This window comes from Xenopus tropicalis, chromosome 8, assembly GCF_000004195.4.
Source record: "Xenopus tropicalis strain Nigerian chromosome 8, UCB_Xtro_10.0, whole genome shotgun sequence".
Taxonomy (NCBI): Eukaryota; Metazoa; Chordata; class Amphibia; order Anura; family Pipidae; genus Xenopus; species Xenopus tropicalis.
In genome coordinates, this window is record NC_030684.2 from 21,659,821 (window position 1) to 21,681,732 (window position 21,912).

At 42.1% G+C, this 21,912-nt stretch overlaps 1 protein-coding gene across 1 annotated transcript; it reads left to right on the plus strand.

Moving 5' to 3' along the window:
- Positions 1-1,977: 1,977 nt before the first annotated feature.
- On the plus strand, positions 1,978-21,698 carry miga2 (mitoguardin 2). Its single transcript, XM_018096629.2, has 16 exons — positions 1,978-2,085; positions 4,792-5,039; positions 5,605-5,815; positions 8,577-8,689; positions 10,532-10,649; positions 11,530-11,663; positions 11,774-11,888; positions 12,474-12,574; positions 12,913-13,028; positions 14,539-14,611; positions 14,710-14,796; positions 15,513-15,611; positions 16,287-16,421; positions 17,276-17,329; positions 17,453-17,569; positions 18,265-21,698. Exons 2-16 carry the CDS (start codon positions 4,944-4,946, stop codon positions 18,463-18,465), a joined length of 1,770 nt encoding a protein of 589 aa, XP_017952118.1. The 5' UTR covers positions 1,978-2,085; positions 4,792-4,943; the 3' UTR covers positions 18,466-21,698.
- Positions 21,699-21,912: the final 214 nt, after the last annotated feature.

The window sequence follows — 21,912 nt, forward strand, 5'->3', positions numbered from 1 at the left end:
TCAGGGTTTGTTCTGGCCTGTCTCCTATGTCTACTCCCTGGCCGTACGCTGAGGCAACATTGCCCGGTGAAAGGGTACTTCCAGAGCTATCTCCTTGGTGGGGCTATTAAACTGCCCTTGCTTGCTAAGGCTCACTATCTCACTTCTCCTAGAGAGTGCTATTACAGATTCTGCTGATCTCACTATTCCTCGTTCACGGGGCCCTGTACCCAACTTCTCCAGATCGGATGGTGAGAGACAGAGTTAGCCAAAGACGAAGTCACACCTCCTTGCTAGACACTATATGAGGCTGCAAGGGGTGTGAACAACCAGACTAAACCAATAGGGTATAGTGACATAACTGAAAACTGATACAAAAGGCTTTGCCCAGTAACAGTGGATATGTGAAGAGGTAGGCTTTAAAGCCATAGGGGAGTTTAACCCTATGGGTCCCTACACCTCCAAACTGTAATAAACCCTGCTTTGGGAAACCTATGTGGGTTTAGCCCAGGGGTGGGCAAAGTTTTTGGCTCGGGGGCCACATTTACTCACAGGTGGGCCAGGCCGGGCCAACGTCCTCCCACCAGCTCCCCCCCCCACCAGCATCCTCCATCTCTCCGACCTGCAGCTCCCTCCATCGTTCCGCTGCGTCTGTTCCCCGTCTCCCCGCTGCATCCTTTTTATGGTTGCGCCCCCTGCGCACGAGCACGCACGAAGCGCAACCAATCAGGGCCCAGAAATTATTTAAAGGGACCCGGAGTCGGCGGGCCGGATTAAAAAGGCCAACGGGCCGGATGTGGCCCGCGGGCCGTAGTTTGCCCACCTCTGGTTTAGCCACTACTGGCTCAGTCTCTCTGAGGATTCAGTTCCACACTCCACTCCTGGAGGAAATACCCTTTCCCAGTTCAGTCCTGGCAAAGTCCCTTCCCCAGAGCTCTTTTAGTTTCCCAGGTAGTGCTACCCGCCCCAAAGTACCTCTCCCTTTGGAATAGGCAGTTGCTCCCACATAGCAGGCCCTGAGAAACACCTGTCCTCACACAGGGGACACACACAGGAGACTTCCAATACCTTTCCCTCAGATGGATCACTCACTGGGATCTGCAGGGGGTAAAGGCATCCAACAGCAGTGTAGCAGATCTCTCTTTACAGGCACTCAAATCCTTCACACTGTCACTGCTTACTGGATCTCTCTGTCTCAACTCTGGCAAAACAACAGGGGCTCCCTTTATAAGCTGCTGGGCCCCCCCTGATTTTTGGCTCCAAACCTAGGCACACCGTTCTCTCCCATCAGCGCACTGGGGCAGGGCCGGCCTTAGGCCGATTGGACCTATTACCTGCAATTGGGCCCCGCACCCCGGAATCAGTTTTAATAGCGCATCCCGCTGTCCCGGATAGTGCCATGTACTAAGGGGGCCCCGTAAAAATGGCTCCAATTGGGCCCCACAGTTGGTAAGGGCGGCCCTGCACTGGGGCACCCAGCCAATCGGGTTCCTCCCCAGTCTGTAGCCAGGCGGGATAATGTCACAGACTCAGAAACAGGGGAAAGAGTTCTCTTGATCCCCTACAATACGTTGATCCCCCCCAAACCCATATATTTTTGGAAAGTACACATTCGGGTGAATTCAAAATGGGCACCCATGTCTGTCTAATGCCTTACTTACACACCTACAACCCCCCCCCATCCATAACCAGAGACCTTTCCTGCTGCCACAGCCCACTCACATTCGATAGATAGCTTTAGTTTCCACACACACTGCCCTAGAGTCAAATACCCCCCACAGACAAACCTAGCGCAGCTCATCCCACCACCCCCCATAGAACTAACCCAATCTGCCGTCAAAACAAAAAAGTACACAAACCCCCCCAATGGAAACACTGCCTGTATCGAGCCGCTCTCTCCGCGGCTTCCGAGTAAACCATTGAGCCCGCACTCACCTACACTCTATCTACAGCCGTTTGAAAAAAGCGCTGAATGTTAAGTGTGGAGACGTCACCACGTACTCACGTTTTGTGATGTCACTCGCGACCATTTGCAACTAGGAACTGGCAGCTGCGCGGAGACGCTAGAGAGCGGAGGAGAAGCTTGTCCTTCTGAGGAGTGAGAGGGTGAGTGACTGCCGGTCCCTGAATAACAGCTCTGGAACTGTTTATGCTTAGGGCCGGGCACTGGTACCGCGCTGATCTTGCTGCGTTAGAATATACATCACCGTTTCGATACATATGTCTGGGTTTCGCCTGTGCGAACTCACAGAGCTGCAGTGTTCTGGAACCTAGTGACTGGCAGCTGAGCCTCTATGGGCTCCAGCCACTTGATCACTAGTTAGTTCTCCCAATGGGCCCCGGATTGACAGGAAGCTCAGTGCAGTTGCCCATAGTAACCAAACACAAGCAGTGATGTGTCTTAACTTTACTTTGCCCCGCAGGCAGATATGTGTAGGGCCACTAGTGGGGAGGAATTGGTTATTGTGTATCAGTGGGACACACCAGTCAGGCGACTGCCACACCATGATGCCATTTTTGTGCCAAACTCATCAGCTGAGCCTGTCATTACTTATTATGTCACCCCCCTGTGACCAGTGGTGATGAGTAGATTTCTCCCTGAAGCCTCTCAACAGCGGCCGGAGAATTCCTTCATCCTCTCTTGTGTGCCATAACCCTTGTGCTGCCGCTCATGTCTTAAAAATACCCTAGTGATAAAGTCCTTATATTAGGCTCAGTTTTATCAGGGGCCATTTAACCACCCAGTATATTTTTGGGGTGTGGGAGGAAAGCAGAGTGCCCTGAGGAAACACACAGAGACAGGTCTGGATTGGGACTCAAAATAGGCCCTGACCCCCACAGGCCCAATAAATAGCAACTGTCTATGGCATCTTACAGCAGCCCCTCTGGCATTTGCCATATTCTCCAGATTGCCAGTCCAGGCCTGAAGAGAGATCATACAATTTCTTGCAGCTATTGCCCTGGCTAAAATCAAACCCCCAGCACTACAAGGCAACATACTAACTGTCACTGCACCTCATCTCCTGGAAACTGCAGAGGTCAAAGCATGTGGCTGCATTTATATGAATATATATATATATATATACAGTGGCTTGCAAAAGTATTCGGCCCCTTGAACTTTTCCACATTTTGTCACATTACAGCCACAAACATGAATCAATTTTATTGGAATTCCACGTGAAAGACCAATACAAAGTGGTGTACACGTGAGAAGTGGAACGAAAATCATACATGATTCCAAACATTTTTTATAAATAAATAACTGCAAAGTGGGGTGTGCGTAATTATTCAGCCCCCTGAGTCAATACTTTGTAGAACCACCTTTTGCTGCAATTACAGCTGCCAGTTTTTTAGGGTATGTCTCTACCAGCCTTGCACATCTAGAGACTGAAATCCTTGCCCATTCTTCTTTGCAAAACAGCTCCAGCTCAGTCAGATTAGATGGACAGCGTTTGTGAACAGCAGTTTTCAGATCTTTGACTGGGCCATTGTAACACATGGATATGTTTTGTTTTAAACCATTCCATTGTTGCCCTGGCTTTATGTTTAGGGTCGTTGTCCTGCTGGAAGGTGAACCTCCGCCCCAGTCTCAAGTCTTTTGCAGACTCCAAGAGGTTTTCTTCCAAGATTGCCCTGTATTTGGCTCCATCCATCTTCCCATCAACTCTGACCAGCTTCCCTGTCCCTGCTGAAGAGAAGCACCCCCAGAGCATGATGCTGCCACCACCATATTTGACAGTGGGGATGGTGTGTTCAGAGTGATGTGCAGTGTTAGTTTTCCGCCACACATAGCGTTTTGCATTTTGGCCCAAAAGTTTCATTTTGGTCTCATCTGACCAGAGCACCTTCTTCCACATGTTTGCTGTGTCCTCCACAGGGCTTGTGGCAAACTGCAAACTGGACTTCTTATGGTTTTCTGTTAACAATGGCTTTCTTCTTGCCCACTCTTCCATAAAGGCCAACTTTGTGCAGTGCACGACTAATAGTTGTCCTATGGACAGATTCCCCCACCTGAGCTGTAGATCTCTGCAGCTCGTCCAGAGTCACCATGGGCCTCTTGGCTGCATTTCTGATCAGCGCTCTCCTTGTTCGGCCTGTGAATTTAGGTGGACAACCTTGTCTTGGTAGGTTTACAGTTGTGCCATACTCCTTCCATTTCTGAATGATCGCTTGAACAGTGCTCTGTGGGATGTTCAAGGCTTTGGAAATCTTTTTGTAGCCTAAGCCTTTTTTTAAATTTCTCAATAACTTTATCCCTGACCCGTCTGGTGTGTTCTTTGGACTTCATGGTGTTGTTGCTCCCAAAATTCTCTTAGACAACCTCTGAGGCCGTCACAGAGCAGCTGTATTTGTACTGACATTAGATTACACACAGGTGCACTCTATTTAGTCATTAGCACTCATCAGGCAATGTCTATGGGCAACTGACTGCACTCAGACCAAAGGGTCTCAGGATCTCAAAGGGTCTGCACTCAGACCAAAGAATAATTACGCACACCCCACTTTGCAGTTATTTATTTGTAAAAAATGTTTGGAATCATGTATGATTTTCATTCCACTTCTCACGTGTACACCACTTTGTATTGGTCTTTCACGTGGAATTCCAATAAAATTGATTCATGTTTGTGGCTGTAATGTGACAAAATGTGGAAAAGTTCAAGGGGGCCGAATACTTTTGCAAGTCACTGTGTGTGTGTGTGTATATATATATATATATATATATATACACACACACACACACACACCGCACACATTTATTTCATGCATGCAATATATAATCAGAAATGTTTTTTTTTTTTGTTTTGTTTCCAGGTGGAAGATGGGACACGTAACAGTGCCATGTTCTTTACCTTGGCGAGACCAAAAGGATAACACTACTACTCTGAAATAAAAAGAATTTTTTTTTTTAAGTTGGCTTCCTTGGATTTTTTTTTTCAATATATATATATGTATAATCAATAGCTATGGCATTTCAGAGAGCAGAGGGGATGTCAATCATTCAGGCCCTTGCCATGACGGTAGCAGAGATACCAGTGTTTTTGTACACGACCTTTGGACAGGTAAGTCTGCATTTTTTTGGCACGCATTCAATTCCTGGATTTGATAAAGCATTGTGTTTGCTGATGTACAGAAAGCGAAATGATAAATGGCACTCGTATCCCTCATGCGAATAACAAGGCAAGATCTGGATTTGAAAGCTGGACATTTGGGAACACTATCGATAATAATAATTCTAATTTTGGCACAAAACACCAACATAGGGGCTAACATGCAAGTAAAGTTACCAACTGCAAAAAATCAGGTGAATTTGCAAGCAGTTCCCAAAGGCAGAACTACATATAGGAGAGGCAGGACATGGGTGTCCCCTAGCACTACGCTATTTGGCACATCATTTTGGACACACAAGCCACATGTCCCTGATTATGTACGGTTTTGTATTCGTCTGTGTACATTTATGTCACCCAGTTTACAGACACTTAAAATTATAATAATTTCAGGCTTTTGCTTTCTAAATGCTTGGGGTGGGATAGCATTAGGTCCTTTGACCTTGAAGTACCCTTATCTTGCTTGCCACAATCCATAGCTGGTTATTACAATGATTCTATATGTTGCTTGTGTTTGCAGTCCACATTCTCGCAACTCAGACTGTCTCCTGGTCTTCGAAAGGTCCTTTTTGCCACGGCTCTTGGCACAGTTGCCCTAGCCCTGGCTGCACACCAGCTAAAACGGCGCAAGCACAAGAAGAAGCAGATTACAGCAGACAAAGGAGGCCTAAAGCTCGGCGGGGTGCCTAGCTCTGTTTTGCCTGTTAGGCGTTCTTCCTCAGCTAAAAAAGGTGAGAGACATTGCTGTGTTTGCTGCCTGGGCAAATATAGATTACTGACAAATCATATGACCGTGTCCTATAGCACAGAAATCTGTAGAGATTTGGGAACAAAATCCAGCACCAGGATTATCTAATCAGTGGGGGAGGTGTTGATCATGTAAACCATTTAGGCAAAGGATTATTTTCAAGAAAGAGACATCTGGGACCAGTTTAATGGGCATACAACAATGCTAATTACAGCTCAGATTTTATATCCCTAAATAATATTTGGAAGGCTCATTCAGTGCTAACTCTTCCTGAACTCTTTCTGCTGCCCACATACATCTATTAAATGTTTAGAATAGAATGTCTTAAAGAACACAAAAAAGTTAAAATACTAGATGATGCCCATGTGTTGGGCACCTACCAATCAGGGCAGTATTTTCTAGGAATGCTCCTAATCTAGGATTCAGTTTGGTATTTGACCAAGATTCTGCCTTTTTTGGCAGGATTTGGATTCAGCCGAATCCACGTTTCTGGCCGGACCAAATTCGAATCCTTAAAATCATGTGACTTTTTAACATGTTACCACGAAAGCTGAAAATGTTTTGAGATTCCAAGCCCCAATTAGCTTTTGCTAATTAGGATTCGGTTCGGTATTTGGCCGAATCCCTTACGAAGGGAGAATCCAAAAAAGATTTGGTGCATCCCTAGTATTTTCTGTATAGGAACTCTGTATAGCCTTGGGAGAAAGGGCTCAGGTCTTGCTACTTGCTGCAAATGTAAAACAGAGGTGGAGATATAACTGACACATTCAATAGTGTGTGTACCCCGATCAGAGATGGGACATTTGAAAAGTAGTGGTTTTTCTGGAGCAGAGCTGAATTTCCATTTTACAAAACTGACCGCTCACTTTCTTTAGGGTGTTGCACCATCTTTTTTGACCCAATTCTGAATGGTGTTGCAGGGGATACTTGGGAAATGGGTCACACAAAGAATAATGCAACACAGGATAGTGCGATTTGTATGGAAGAAGCAGAGATTTTATCTCGTCAGATGAAGATGCAGCGCTCCCTTCCGACAGGCGGATCAGATGGCAATACTCTCATGTAGTTTACACATCCGTTTTTTGTATCCGTTCCATTACCTTTTATCCCACACAACTACATCTGATTTGTAGGATGCATTTTATTGATTCAACACTGTCTTTAAAAATCTCCTATTTTGCCTTTACTGATTCAGTTACACATTGACATAGAATGATGGGAGCCTGTAACAAATATTTTATGAGATGTTCCTCATACCTAGGCATGTTTTACCTCCTGTGGTTCTATTATATCATAATAAAAGACAGCAATAATTTTACATTCGTGTTTCTCATATCTAGGCTAGTTTTGCTTTGGTTAAGAAGACTAGGTGTCCCTCATATATGTGTGTTTTATTTTTATAGATACTTGGGGTTGTTCAACTAGTTTAACTTTTAGTATAGAATGACTTATTCTTAGCAACTTTTCAATTGGTCTTCATTTTTTATTTGTTACAGGTTTTAAATTATTAGCTGCTGCCTTCTGACTCTTTCCAGCTTTCAAATGGGAGTCACTGACCCCAGCAGCTAAAAAACGATTGCTCTGCAGGGCCACAATTTTAATGTTATTGTTACATTTAATCACTTATCTTTCTATTAAGGCCCTCCACTATTCATATTCCAGTATATCTTTTAAACCACTACCTGGTTGCTAGGTTAAATTGGACCCTAACAACCAAATAGCTCCCTAAATTCCAAACTGGAGAGATGCTGAACTAAAAGCTAAATAATTCCAAAATTGCACATAATACAAAAAGAAGACCAATTGCAAATTGTCTCAAAATAGCACTCTATACTAAATACTCATACTAAAAGTTAATATAAAGGTGAACAACCCCTTTGAGTGATACCTAGTGACGCAAATAGGTACAAATAGCGTTAAATACAATTGGGCACTTTATACAGAATGCTCGGACCTGGGGTTTTCCGGGTAAAGGATCTTTCAGTACTTTGGATCTCTGTACTTTGTCTACTAAAAAAATCATTAAAACATGAATTAAACCCAATAAGATTGTTTTGCCTTCAATAAGGATTCATTATATCTTAGTTGGGATCAAGTACAGGTACTGTTTTATTATTACAGAGAAAAGGGAATAATTTAACCATTTAATAAACCCAATAGGACTGTTCTGCCCCCAATAAAGGGTAATTATATCTTAGTTTGGATTCAGTACAGGTACTGTTTTATTATTACAGAGAAAAGAGAATCAATTAAAAAATGTTCAATTATTTGATTAAAATGGAGTCTGTGGGAGTTGACCCTTCCTTTATTCAGAGCATTCTGGATAACGGGTGTCCGGATAACCGTGCCCATACCTGTATTTCATGTTCAGCTTGGGTAGAGCTACTCAGAACATGTCTAAGGATCACATGTGAAAGCTGTTTGTTGGCTATGCAGTGCGGCAATTATATTATCTATGTTGTATTTCTTTGTGCTATTCTTGTATTGTTAATCAAATGCTTTAGACTGTGAAACTATGAATAACCAATGCCTACCCTTGCCTGACTGGATGATACAACCCGCTGCATTTGAATGAAGCTTATATAAATATCCCTGCAGGTTGCGAGTTCTTGGGACCAGTACTTGACCCCATGTTTGGGTTAGGCTGTGGATATGATTGTCGCAGCTCTATAAGAGCTATCCTTCTTCATCTTCCATTATATTCTACTTTGATCCCTTTTTTTTTTCTTCCCCTTTATCTCCAGGATACTCCCGTAGCAGAGTGCAGAGCCCCAGCAGTAAGAGCAATGATACGCTAAGTGGCATCTCTTCCCTGGAACCCAGCAAGCATTCCAGCTCCTCCCACAGCTTGACTTCGGTAGGGCAAAGTTTTGCACAGTAGCTAAGCTAACACCATGTGACTTGTGCAAATATTTGCTAGAAGTTGGCAGCGAGCACCACAAGTCACACCAAGTCACACATGGACTTTTATCTACTTCTTTGAAATAGCAGGACAACTTGTCCAGGCATTATACGCTTCCAAAATTCCATGGGATTAAATATGTCTCCTGATATTGCCCAGAATGCCTTTAAAGGAGAATGCAAGTTAAAATTTAAAAAGCATACTGCCCAATAGTCCTCCTATTGTTTAGTAAAAACGCCACACTTTTGGCTCACCTAATCAAATATTTACTCAGTCACACTTACTTCACATTTTCTAGAACAGGCAGCCATCTCTAAAAAGGTATTCTCCCTTCCTTTCCCTCCTTGCTTCATACTGCACATGTGTTTCATTCCCTCCCCCCCCCCTCCCCTCTGCCAGATCCGCTTCTGATTGGCTGGTGGGCATATGTAGCTCAGAACAGGAGACAGGATCAAGTTACACACATGCTCAGAGAATAGGAAGGCTGCCGCTGGCAGCCTACAGGAAGGACAGAGAGATTTCAGTGATGTCACTGTAGTCTTCACACTGCTCATTGTCCTTTAAGTCTTTCCCAGAATTGTTGAAGGTTGCAAACATTTTGTCCTCCTAATACTGTTACTACAAACTTTTTTTTTAAACTTCTTTTTATTGTGCATGATCAGTAATGGCAATTTACATAGTTAAAATCAAGAACATGTATTGTTGCTGTCTTTGATTTATACACTGTTTAATAAGGAAGGATATATAGGAGTAGGTTAGAGGTTTAGGTATGGTTTGCCTTTATTGATAGATAGATTTTAGTTGGGTAGGAAAAGGGGTTAATAACATAAGAAATAAATTGAAAGAAAGAGAAAACACCAGGTAAGTCTATTGTCTATAAATCATATTGCCTTATTTTAAGATGACTACAAACTTTTAAAGTGTAAATTAGTGCTGTTTAGTTTTCTCCATTTTGGGCTGTATTAGCAGCCAGTGCTGTCCTAGGCATTGCTGGCAGACCTCTTCCCTTTTTGGATTGGTGCATACACAACCTATGCAGATAGAGAAGGGATTGGAAGCAAGGGGCACCCCCCTTTTAGGTGTCAGAGAGCCCATAGGGGTCTCTGGTCTGTGGCTGTCTGTATGGAAATAGAATACCCTGCTGTTGGACAATTGCCTTTATATCCAGCCCCCATGGGCCCTCTTACACCTGTGTAATAAATATGGCCTTGTCTCCATGTAGTGGACTGATTGCCTGCTATGTCATGAGATAAGGAGTATATATTGCAGAGCCAATAGCCGTTTTAGGGCATCTTGCCAATCTTTATATATAGACAACTGCCAGTGGGAGGATCAGTGTTATAAAACCATTAAATAGCAGAAAATTTAGGACTGATGTCAACATGTCATTTGGCTCGTGCAACATTTGGGGGGAATAAAGGTAAGTGTATTCGCTGCAATCGCCTATTCTAGACCTTGGCTTTCCCTTTCTGCATTGCTTTGGACCAATCAATATTTATTGCTACAAAAACATCTGCATTTCTAGTACAACTCCTTCCTCCCCCTTTTGAATATCTGTTTTCTGAGATTTTTTGAGTGACCAATGTGAACTTTAAAGCTGGCCATACATGGGCTAATATTTGAAATGAGTGTATGATCTTGCCCTTGATTGCAGGACTCCTGTTTGGACCATAAGTTACTGCCTCTCCCTCTGCCTTATTTAGTGAGTTACGGCAGCCATAGTTACATGCACTACAAATCCATTTGATACCATATAAAGTGCTAAATCTGTTTCTGTTTTTCCTCCTTGTCTGGCAGGTAGTGGCAGTAAATTCTTCAAGTGTAAATGTTGCCTCCGCAGGACCTTGGGAGTCCCCAGAAATGGATGAAACGTTAGAAGAGGAAGATTCTAATGCTGAAAACCTTTATATTCAAGGTACATCCACTCCCATGATTTTATTATGTTACATTTGCTTTGGTCAGAGTTAGTTTATCTTTTGACTTTTATATATAATTGCTATTAATTAATATTATTTATATATATATATATATATATATATATATAATATTGCAATTATTTGTCCTTTTCTATTCCCTGCCCTGGGGGCTCTGGCATTTGAAACAATGTAACACAAGGCAGAAGCATGACAGACCTGACTCGCTGGAGGAGACTGACCTTTGCAATAACAATTACATTTACACATAACTTTTTAAAGCACTAAACATTTTCATTAAATTTACATTGGAAAGTTGCTTGGAAAGATGTTTTCCTTTATTAGGCAAAAAAATTATTTAGAGTAAAGCTGGGCATAGACAAAAAAAAAAAAAAAGCACCTGATTGGTGAGGATGTGACATTCTGGTCAGTGTTCCAGGGGTGGGCAAACTACGGCCCGCGGGCCACATCCGGCCCCTTGGCCTTTTTAATCCGGCCCGCCGCCGACGCCAAGTCTCATCACGCGAGACTTGGTGTCATTGGCGGGCCGGAATTAAACAGACTAAGGGGGCGTAACGCTGGCCTGGCCCTGCCCGCCCTGGCCCGGTCTGGCCTGGGGGTAAGTAAATGTGGCCCGTGAGCCAAAAAGTTTGCCCACCCCTGGTTTAGACTATAATAGGAGCTTATGAAGACTACATAAATAGGTCCACTCCTGATGGATATCTGGCTGGTTCTCAGTCAGAGATTATTGGTTTGGCCCCATACACAACCCAATAAGCTGCTCGGTTGAGAGGGACTGAATATAGCTAAAACTGGACCATGTATGGTTGGCTTAAAACTCTTTAATTGCTGGTTATTGATTGCATTTATTGTGCTGGATAGGCATGGAGCTCTTCGAGGAGGCTTTGCATAAGTGGGAGCAAGCACTGAACCTTGGGCAGAGAAGCAGATCCAATACACCATTGTCGCAAGTTAATGAGCCACTGAACAAGAGTTACAGCGAGGGCCTAAGTGAGGTGAGTATACGCCACGCATTTTATCTTCCAGGGAGACATCACTGGATATATTCTATGTAAAACTGCTTTTCTATCATGAAGTCATGGAATTGGACTGTTTCTGGGTACAGGACTCGCAGAGCAGGCAGTTTGCAGGAAGGCTGGAAGCTCTCCTTCATCGTGCCTACAATTTGCAGGAAGAATTTGGGACCAGTATTCCACCTGATAGTTTGCTGATGGATCTGGGTAAGTGTCTGATTTCTGTGGGAAAAAAAACATGCATCAACAAAAATGTTTTATCTGTGTTGTTTTGCCTTCAATCAGTAGTACCATGTGACATATTTAGTATAATGATGGGTGAGTGGGTGGGGCTTGAAATAATGGGGTATTATGTGTATTTAGGTGGGTTCTGCCTCTGATTTACTTCTAGATTAGTAGATGGGACCTGGAATACCTATACCTATTCAGCGGCTATGTACTTCGTTACAGCCCTATTAGGTTAGCCATGTTTGTAAATGTCACACATTATAACACTATAGCTATAGGACATTATAAAGTAGCTTGTGTCCTCCTAGTATGAAAGATGGTGGCATTGTGACAAAGATACATTTGGGTCAGTAATACCTACATAAAATCATGGGAGATTTAATAAAAAGGGTGAACAATAACACATTCATTTGGCGTTTAGTGGGCGTTTAACTCTTGGGCACCCGTGACATAAATAAAAAAAGAAGGTCGGTAACATAAAATCTACAGCACCAACAGTTAGGTCCCTGATTTTATGGTATATGGCAGGTTAAAGGTACATTTGCTCTTCTGTTTCTTTGGCAGAAGGATCTCTGATGTTCCCCCTTGCAGAGAGTAGAAGGGCCCTGCTGACATACGAGGAAGGCAGTACAACCTCTGAAGACTCCTTTTTCTCGGCAGCAGAGGTACAGTGCTACTGGTATTTTATGAAAAGCCCAAGGGGGCGGTGTAGCGGACAAACTCTGCCCCAGAACCCTCACATTTTTATGATAACAATAAAATACCCCTGGGTTTTCTGTCACATTAAAATTTCAAATGGGTTGGTTTTTTCTGACTCTAGGCAGCAGTGCTGTAAAATCATAATAGATCCTGCTGCATGTCTCATCATCGTAAGGGTATATCTAGAATCACTGGCATGAAACTTCTATTTCACGCAGCCCTGTGGTTTTAGGTGTAAGAATCCTCTCTTTATTCCAGTGTAAAGTGTTCCTCTAATAAGATTATCCTTATATGCTTTCCTCAGCTCTTTGACACTTTGCAGTTAAACGAGGTTCCCTTTCGGCCACCCAAGCCAGCAGCAGCTTATGAGGAAGCACTAATGCTAGTACACACTGGAGAAGTAGCCTGTAGGACCCTCAGGTAATCTTTCAACCAAGTGATCATTTTTAAACAAAAAAAAATATATATATTTTTTGCAAAATGAAAATGCAATTCTAAGAAACTTTCCCATATGAATTTACTACAAGTTTTTAGCTGTTTTTAGGTTATTTGTGAATGTAATTGGGGGGCGAGTGGGGGCACAGACTGTGGAGTCAGCTTCCTCTATAGTTTTAGAAACCCCCCCCCCCCCCCCCTTCCCAGACATTTACTTACCTACCCTGGCATCAGCAGCCTGGGAGCTGGGGGCACAAGCATGTGGAGTGCGGGTCCATATAGAGGCTGAATTTTTTTTTCTTTTTTGTGCATGGAGGGGCCCGGCGTGTAATGCCGCACAATGGTGTTATAATACCACTGGCCTTGGATGCCAATACTACTGCCCCAGCACTGCTGCTGCTAAACTGTTGAAACCAGAGAGTATGTGTATAAGCACAGGCTGACAATCTGCCCATATGCTTAAAAATACTTATTGTGCCTGCACCCGGAAGGAAGTATTAAGTAGGGTGCTTATACACAGGGTGACAATATGCCACGTGGGGCTTCACCCTTTCCGTAAGCTAAACCATTTGAACAAGCATTAGTCTTCAAAGCTTTATATGTCTGCATATTTCTTTATCAATATATTTTTAATCTAATCAGGATGTATGATTTAGCGTGAAGACACACAGAGCTACTAGTAGCAGCTACTTGACGTGGCTACTAAAATAGACAATGCTTATCATTTACTGGTAATTGTCTCTGTGTGTTTACGCAGAGGTAATTCTCGGTATTGTCTATGGCGGGATTTTCTGGCACTTAGTAGCGTGACAAGTAGCCGATACTAGTAGCGATGTGTGTCTTCACCCTTACTGGTCAGCTGTTGGAATGCAAACATCTGATTGGTTTCTATGGTTTACCAGACCTGGGTAAACTTTGTGTTTTCAGTGATGTCACCCAAATACACTACAAATGAGTAACAACCACCTGAACTATGATAGAATCCTTGCTTCTGTTGTAACCACAAAGTAAACTATTATATAGTATTTCTTTTAACTGCTTTCAGTTGCTGGTAGTAGTTTAGATGTCCCTGGCTTAAATGATTCTCTTCATGCCTCAAAAAAATGTCTTTTCCTGGTGGGCTAGCAACCTGATATGAAGGCTATAGTGAATGGCTCCTGATATAGACTTGGAAACCTGCATATATATCATGAAAAAATAAAAAGGACTGGGCAAAGGCTGCAATTTGCCCACATACAGAAATGCATTTACTGTGGCATATGTTCTGCACTAGTTTTTAAATTACTATTTTTGTTTTCTTGTTCTTGCTTAGTGGTATAAATGCTAACTATCTATATAACAGAGCATTCTGTCACAGTGGCACAGATCCTATCTGACCCCCCCCCCCCCCCATTTTAAGCAGCAGTCCTGTCCTGCTTTATGGCTGAGATTCTAGCTATCTGTATAAATCTGGAGAAAATATTCCTTTTAATCATCTATGTTTTTCATGGTTTAGAACAGAGTTATTGGGTTGCTATAATGATCAAGATTTCCTGGCAAAACTGCACTGTGTTCGGCAGGCATTCGAGGTAAATTTACTGCTGTATTTAACTGTATTTAAAATCTGCTTTGGAGAACTGCCAAAAACAATTTTGTTTAATTATTTGTCTTTTTCCCACATCTGTAGGTATTGCTTCTTGATGAAAGGAACCGGCTGTTTTTTGGTGAAGTTGGCAAACAGATGGTGTCTGGGCTGATGCAGAAAGCGGAGAAGGTAAAAGATGGCGTTGGGCTTTCAGCGGATACAGAATACGCACTAAATGCAGTTTTTTGATTCAGGCAAATAACAAATTCACTACCAATTTCTTGGAACAATAATTTTTTAGATGTCTGCAAATTTAGTAAAACTATATCATCTGTAAATAATAGTGTCGTTGTTTCTTGTCATCGCTTTAAAGGGCAAGGAAAATAGGCCCTGGCATTTCAAGTACACAGAGACCCAAACAGCCCCCCACCAGCCCAATAAATAGTAACTGTCTGTGGCAACTTAAAGCAGCCCCTCTGGGGTACATTTTTCACACCACCATCATTTCCTATCATCCCTTGTGGCTGTCCCAAACCAGTGGTGCAATGCCATGGTTCACTGAGAAGTAACAAGATGGCACTTTTTTTTTTTTAGGTCAGTTGTAAGTTTGAAGAATTTATATCTTGACAAAACATTTCTGGGGTGTGTCTGAACCCCAAACCAAATCCTGGATTTAGAGCATTCCTAAATCAAATGTCAGGGTTGGTTATGCCAAGGGCAAGTAGGTTGAGTTGGTCAGGCTCTTGCAGTGGCATTAGTTAGTTTGCAGGCTTATAGTTATTGGTTGCTCAATGAGCGATTCATCGCCATTGCTTGCAGTGTGACTTGTGGCTTTACTGTATAGGTTGCCATTCACATAGATTTTCATAAATATTTGCTAAATTACCTGTTTGCCTCTCGCACAGAATCCTAAAGGCTTTCTCGAAAACTATGAGGAAATGCTGCGATATGCGCTGAAGGAGGACACATGGACTACAACGCAAAAGGAATTAAAAGGACGTGGGGTAAGAAAAAGGTGCACTTCACTTCTTTACTGGCTCTCGTTGCATGGTTTCACTTTTAAGAGTGAAGACACGTGGGGCGATTAGTCGCTGCAACTTTAAATTAAGTCTGTCGCGGTGACTAATCGCAACGACTTTTCTGCCATAGGGTAGAATAGAAGTCGTTGCGACTAATCGCCCCACGTGTCTTCTCCCTAATAGGAGATTAAACAACAGTGAAAAAAAGCATAAAGGCTAACTTATCCTGAGGCCTGAGTGCAGCTACACTGACATTGTGCCTGTAATTGCAGGACACAGAAGTGTCGAGGAGCAGATCTGTTTCTCTCTGCCTGCCTAGAAAATGCAAATGGAGAAATATGGACTGCGCACCCATTGTTCCCTTCTTTTAAAGGAAAACTATACCCCTAGAATTAAAACTTAACCAACAGTTTATATTATGTTAAGTGACCTGTTAAAGAATCTCTCCAAAAGATTTGTTTGATCCCAGAAACTTTCCTGCTAGTGCACCTTATAAGAGGATTATCCATATACATGGAGGCGCATCTGCACCCATAGGGCTGCACTGAAGCATTTTAATGTCACAGCTATAAAATTATTGCTGACAAATTAACCCGGAATTTTATTTTTAAAATTTATATGTTATAAAAAAGTATTATATGCTCATTTTGCTGTTTTCAGGTAGTCTGCATGAATTTCTTTGACATTGCACTGGATTTCATTCTGATGGATGCCTTTGAGGACCTTGAAAGCCCACCCTCGTCTGTTATTGCCGTTCTGCGCAATCGGTGGCTTTCAGACAGCTTCAAAGAGACTGTAAGCATTGTCACAACGACTGCTCTTATCCTCTTTCCTTTCCTGAAGATTTTGTTTTTGTATTGCACGTGGTTATGCTTTTGCAAAATTGGACCTTGCTGGCAGGGGCTGTCCTAGAAGGTTGAGGGGACTGTGCAAGCTATCCAATGGCGAGCTCCCATATTGATGAAGCAGTCAGTGTGCAGACTTTTCTTTAATCAATGTGAGCCCCCACTGTCCTCTTCAAGTTGAGGGCCCAGGACAGCTGCCCCTATTTACTATGAGTGGCTCTGCCTACTAGGCATATACTCAAGCACTGCACAGCATCTAAAGCAACCACTTTGCAGAGACTTTTTTTTTTTTTAATTGCCTTCAGGGGCAGGTATGGGACCTGTTATACAGAATGGGACCTAGATTTTTCCGTAATTTGGATCTTCATACCTAAATTCTATTAAAAAATAAATACTAATTAAACCCAATAGGATTGTTTTGCCCCCAATAAGGTGTAATTATATCTTAGTTTGGATCAAGTACAGGTACTGTTTTATTATTACAGAGAAAAGGGAATGGTTTAAACATGAAATAAAACCAATAGGATTGGTTTGCCCTCCATAAGGGGTAATTATACCTTAGTTGGGATCAAGTACAGGTACTGTTTTTTTATTACAGAGAAAAGGTAATCATTTAAACATGAAATAAACCCAATAGGACCCCAATAATGGGTAATTATATCTTAGTTGGGATCAAGAACAAGGTACTGTTTTATTATTACAGGTTATGATAACTGAGCCCATACCTGTAGTGTTGTGGTTTTACTTTATGTTGGCTATGTCAGTTTTCACTTGTTTTCTTATAAATGTTATATTTGTTTCTAGGCACTGGCTACTGCTTGCTGGTCCGTCTTAAAAGCAAAAAGGAGGCTTTTAATGGTAAATACTTAAACCACCCGTTTATATTTTTTTTAATGTAGTTTTAGAGCTTTTAGCTCAATAATGTTAAGGGCTCAACACAATGGATTATTTTTATCTTAATCTTTACCATTTTTTAAACAGGTTCCTGATGGATTCATATCACATTTTTACTCCGTATCGGAACATGTCAGCCCTGTTTTGGCATTTGGATTCCTTGGGCCCAAAGAGCATTTGGCAGAAATTTGTAATTTCTTTAAGGTAACTTGTTTTATATATAAAGTCAGTTCAATAAATCTTTAATTGGGTTTTTCACTTCTGGGATGATCAAAGTTTTGTAGTTATTAGGAGTATAGTGCAGACACAGTATTTTACATAGATTGCAGCTTATAGTCTAATTTCATTTTTACGCAGAACACGCAAACGAGGGTCCGCCTTATTAGGTGCAGGTAACCATACTTGTATTGGGACTGCCTGGAGGAAATGGTACTATCATGTAGTTTGGGAATTTCTCTCTTTGCTTGACCATAAAGAGGGCCTGCCTGAGACCCACGGGTTAGTGAGGTTTGGGCTGGCAAATTTGCCGCCCCTGTAGCAGATCAAAGGCCTTCTCCATTGGTCACCAGGCTCAGACTGATAATCTGTGGGTTCTGACAAATGCCAGAGGGGCTGCTGTAAGATGCCATAGACAGTCACTATATATTGGGCTGGTGGGGGCTGTTTGGGCCTCTGTGTACTTGGGCCTATTTTGCATCCCAGTCTGGGCCTGCTGGTCACTATAACACAGAGCCCCTCAATGGACACAATGACTTTGTATCACCCACTTGCAATGGTGGGTTTACAAGTGCAGGTTGAGTGTGATGTTGGGTTGTGGCCAGGCACGTTTGGGTTTGTCAATACCTCTTGTAAATGGTAAATATTTTTGCACTTGTGTTTTTTTTCCTCATTCTTTTCAGCACCAGATTGTGCAGTACTTGACGGACATGTTTGACCTGGATAAAGTGAGCTACACCACAATCCAGTCGCTGGCAGATGATATCCTTCACCTTTCTCGCAGGAGGAGCGACATACTGTTGGGGTATTTAGGAGTAGAGACTGTACAGGAAATGAATGGGGCTGTACCTGTTGAAACCGGACAGGCAGAACTGGACCTGTAACAATAGAATTCTATTTTCCCCCCCCCTGATAACACCACGTGACCAGTCACATCATTTATCCCGTTTCTAGGCCAAGAGACTGCCTGCACTTCTAGGTCTGTTTTAGTGCAGATCTACCCCTTGTCCTTGGCGGCAGCACAATTGACATAATTACACTGTAACTACTAATATAGAATGTGGTACACCTTCAGCGGATGTTGAACTACAACAACCCATGTCCTACTATGGTGCTTTCTATCCTTGCAACAAACTCTGGGACCCTCAACGGTTGCCACTGGTCATTCCATTCCACTGGAAGAATCTTTCCTCAGTTGAATTTTTATCAATTGTTTAAAAAAAAAAAAATTAATAGTGTCGCTGAAGGAGGAAAAACAAACAGCACTGCATTTTTAAGTGTTTTAAATTCAGATTTATTTTTTTTTTTTTGCAGCCTCTTGACTGCCACAAAAATGTAATTTAACACTCTCCTGTCTAGCAATGCACCTATAATGTGAAACAATACTGTGTCATGGGTGGACTTAAGTTAGGAATTGCACTAAGTACAGCAGACGTCCGTTTCATGTTATTAAGGTAGATTTAAAGCTGGATGCACAGGAGCAGACATAGGCTTCCGACTTGGCTTTTGAGCCTGCGGCCTTTTCGCCTTTCTATCGGTCCAGATTATTATCTGATGGTGGATTATTCAGATACTGGGTAGGCAAGGCTGTAAAATACTTTAAGCCATGGACTCATTAGGCTTTAAAAGCAAGCTTTGCACAGACACCCCTTAGTGGTGTAACTTGTATGCAGCAGACCCTGCAACCCCAGGGGTGCCTTAAGGAATGGGGAGGCCTGGACCTGTGTTTACCCATCATGCATCTTTCCTATGGGACTGCATCCTTCTTCCATGCCCACTGTGCTGCACATGATGCAAGCATGCTAATGCACTGGTGGCCAAGGGGGTGAGCAATAAGGAGGATAAGAAAAGGGGGGGGGGGGGCCTGGCTGCATCAACTTAGGGTGGCCATGCTTGGACAGATATAAGCTGCTGAGTCCTTTAAATCGATTTGGCAGACAATAACCTTCACCTTCTCGCAGGAGGAGAGACATACTGCTGGGGTATTTAGGAGTAGAGACTGTAGCGCCTTATGAGAGCCAACCAACGACACACATAGCCAAATCATAGTTGCACTAGGTCATTGACCCGGGCAGAGAAAGCAAATTAACCCTTTCATAGCTGGTTTTACTCAGGAAGTACTAATCAATTAATGTCAAATATTAGGGAGAAAAAGATAAGCTAAGGTGGATGTGTAACTGTACGTTGGAAGTTTGTGTATGTAAAAAAAACAACAACAAAAATATTCTATACATCTGTGTAACAATCCGTGTACAACCTGCTACGATGAACTACATCTCCCAGATCTCTGCTTGGGGAATGCTGGAAGATGGAGTTCACAATTTAGATTTTGGCATCCCTGGCATAAGCCAATCAAATACTGTGATGCTTTTATATGTGTTTATAGCAGTCTATAATTGTTAAAAGGCTAATTTTTTAAATATTTTTTTTCATGGATAATGCACTGAATTTTTTAGAACCTTTTAGGGTTCAATATTTAAAGCAGTTGTTTAACTTTAAATGTAGACATTGATATTCTGAGACAATTTGCAATTGGTCTTCATTTTTTATTTTTTTCTGGTTTGGAGTTATTTAGCGTTCTGTGCAGCAGCTCTCCAGTTTGGAATTTCAGCAACTATGTATGTATGTATATTTTTATTTATAAAACGCTACTTATGTACACAGCGCTGTACAGTAGAATACATTAATACAAACAGGGGGTTAATAAGATAATAGATAAATACAAAGTATAACAATAAATACAAATAAATACAAGATACAGTTGCAATAAATTAAGAGTCAAAGACACAAGAGGATGGAGGTCCCTGCCACGTAGAGCTTACAAACTATCAGTGGTTTAAATGCAAGACTGGAATATGAATAGAAGATAGACTTAATAGGAAGATAAGTAAGAAAATTAAGAATAAAAATAAAATTGTAGTGTCACAGAGCAAAAGCTTTTTGGCTACTGGGGTCAGTGATCAGCTTCTATAAGCTTGAAAGAATCATTAGGAGAAGGCAAATAATTAAAACTATGAAAAATAAATAATGAAAACCAAATGCAAAGTTGTTATAAATAGGACATTCTATAACATACAAAAATTAACTTAAAGGTGAACCACCCCTTTAATGGCCCTGGGAAAGAATACTGAAGGGCTTTCCAGCAATGTGTAGGGAACATTACTGTTGTCACCAAGCAGGAGTAACATCATGTCGTACTAGTTTACTGTTGGATCATAGAGTTGTGTATTAGCAGAATGTTCCAGCCCTTCCTACGAAACTTATATTTAAAACAAACTTGCAGCACTTCGAAAGAAATTCTTAATTAAACAGAGAATGTGACAAATTCAGAGGTGTAAAAGATGGTGTTTCCATGCCTTTGTTTGTTTACCTTACAGTATTAATTGTGATTGCTTAAAGTGATACCGACCCATTGCTGTTCCTGCTGAATTGTGCTTAGTACAGGGGAATCCCTATGCTGCCATAGTTTTATGGTAACTCTCTGTACAGAATATGAGCAAATTTAGGGGGCTGTTCCTGCTGAATTTTGCTTGGAGCAGGGGAATCCCTATGCTGGTACCTATACATCAGGAACATTTTATAGAGGCTGGGGGAAAGTAGTTGTACATTCATACACAATACCATAACAATTTAAGTTGCAGTAACCCTTTCTCATACTGACAAAGTGAAAATACTATATGCCTTTAGCCAGAGAATTGAGTCTTTTGACATTGCTTATAGAGGATTTACTTTTCAGTAGGTCAGTGACCCTTCCCTTAGGACACACTACTAGGTATCAGTACAGTCTCCATTTGGCTGTATTGGGTTATGTTAATAAATACCAGGACCATTTTTCCTTCTCTCTATTCATTCGCCTCTCTTGTTGCAGGGTACAGCACCGCCATATTTACTATGCACCCAGGTGACTTGTGGATTAAGCTTGGTGACTGCACAGTACTGTACCCAGCTCACACCGCCACAAGGGACACCTGGGGGAACAGGAAACTATGGCGTTGCCATGGTTATGCTCTCCATAATTTGCACTCAGTTATATTAACCCCTGCATTGTAAATTCAACCAGCATTTATTTATTTCTCCTATAAGATAATAAACATTTGAGCTCCCATTTGAATCAGAATATTCTTTTATGTCTTTTTATTAGGCCTGTTTGGTGTTTGCTTTCAAGCGTGGAAACTTTGCACCTGGTGCAACAGAAAATAATAGGGTTATTCCATTTGCTCTGGTTCGGGTAAGCCATAGCAACCAGTCAGCAGGTAGTATTTACCAGGCTCCTGGTAAATACAGATCTGGTTTGTTGCTATGGGTTACAGGACCTAGGTGCAGCCCACTAG

What these genes read in the sequence shown, in the direction of transcription:
- miga2 (XM_018096629.2), top strand. Translation starts at nt 4,944, where the DNA reads ATGGCATTTCAGAGAGCAGAGGGGATGTCAATCATTCAGGCCCTTGCC. An exon ending in TGAAAACCTTTATATTCAAG is followed by an intron (nt 10,650 to 11,529) that starts GTACATCCACTC and finishes TGTGCTGGATAG; the next exon opens with GCATGGAGCTCTTCGAGGAG. An exon ending in ACAGCGAGGGCCTAAGTGAG is followed by an intron (nt 11,664 to 11,773) that starts GTGAGTATACGC and finishes TTCTGGGTACAG; the next exon opens with GACTCGCAGAGCAGGCAGTT.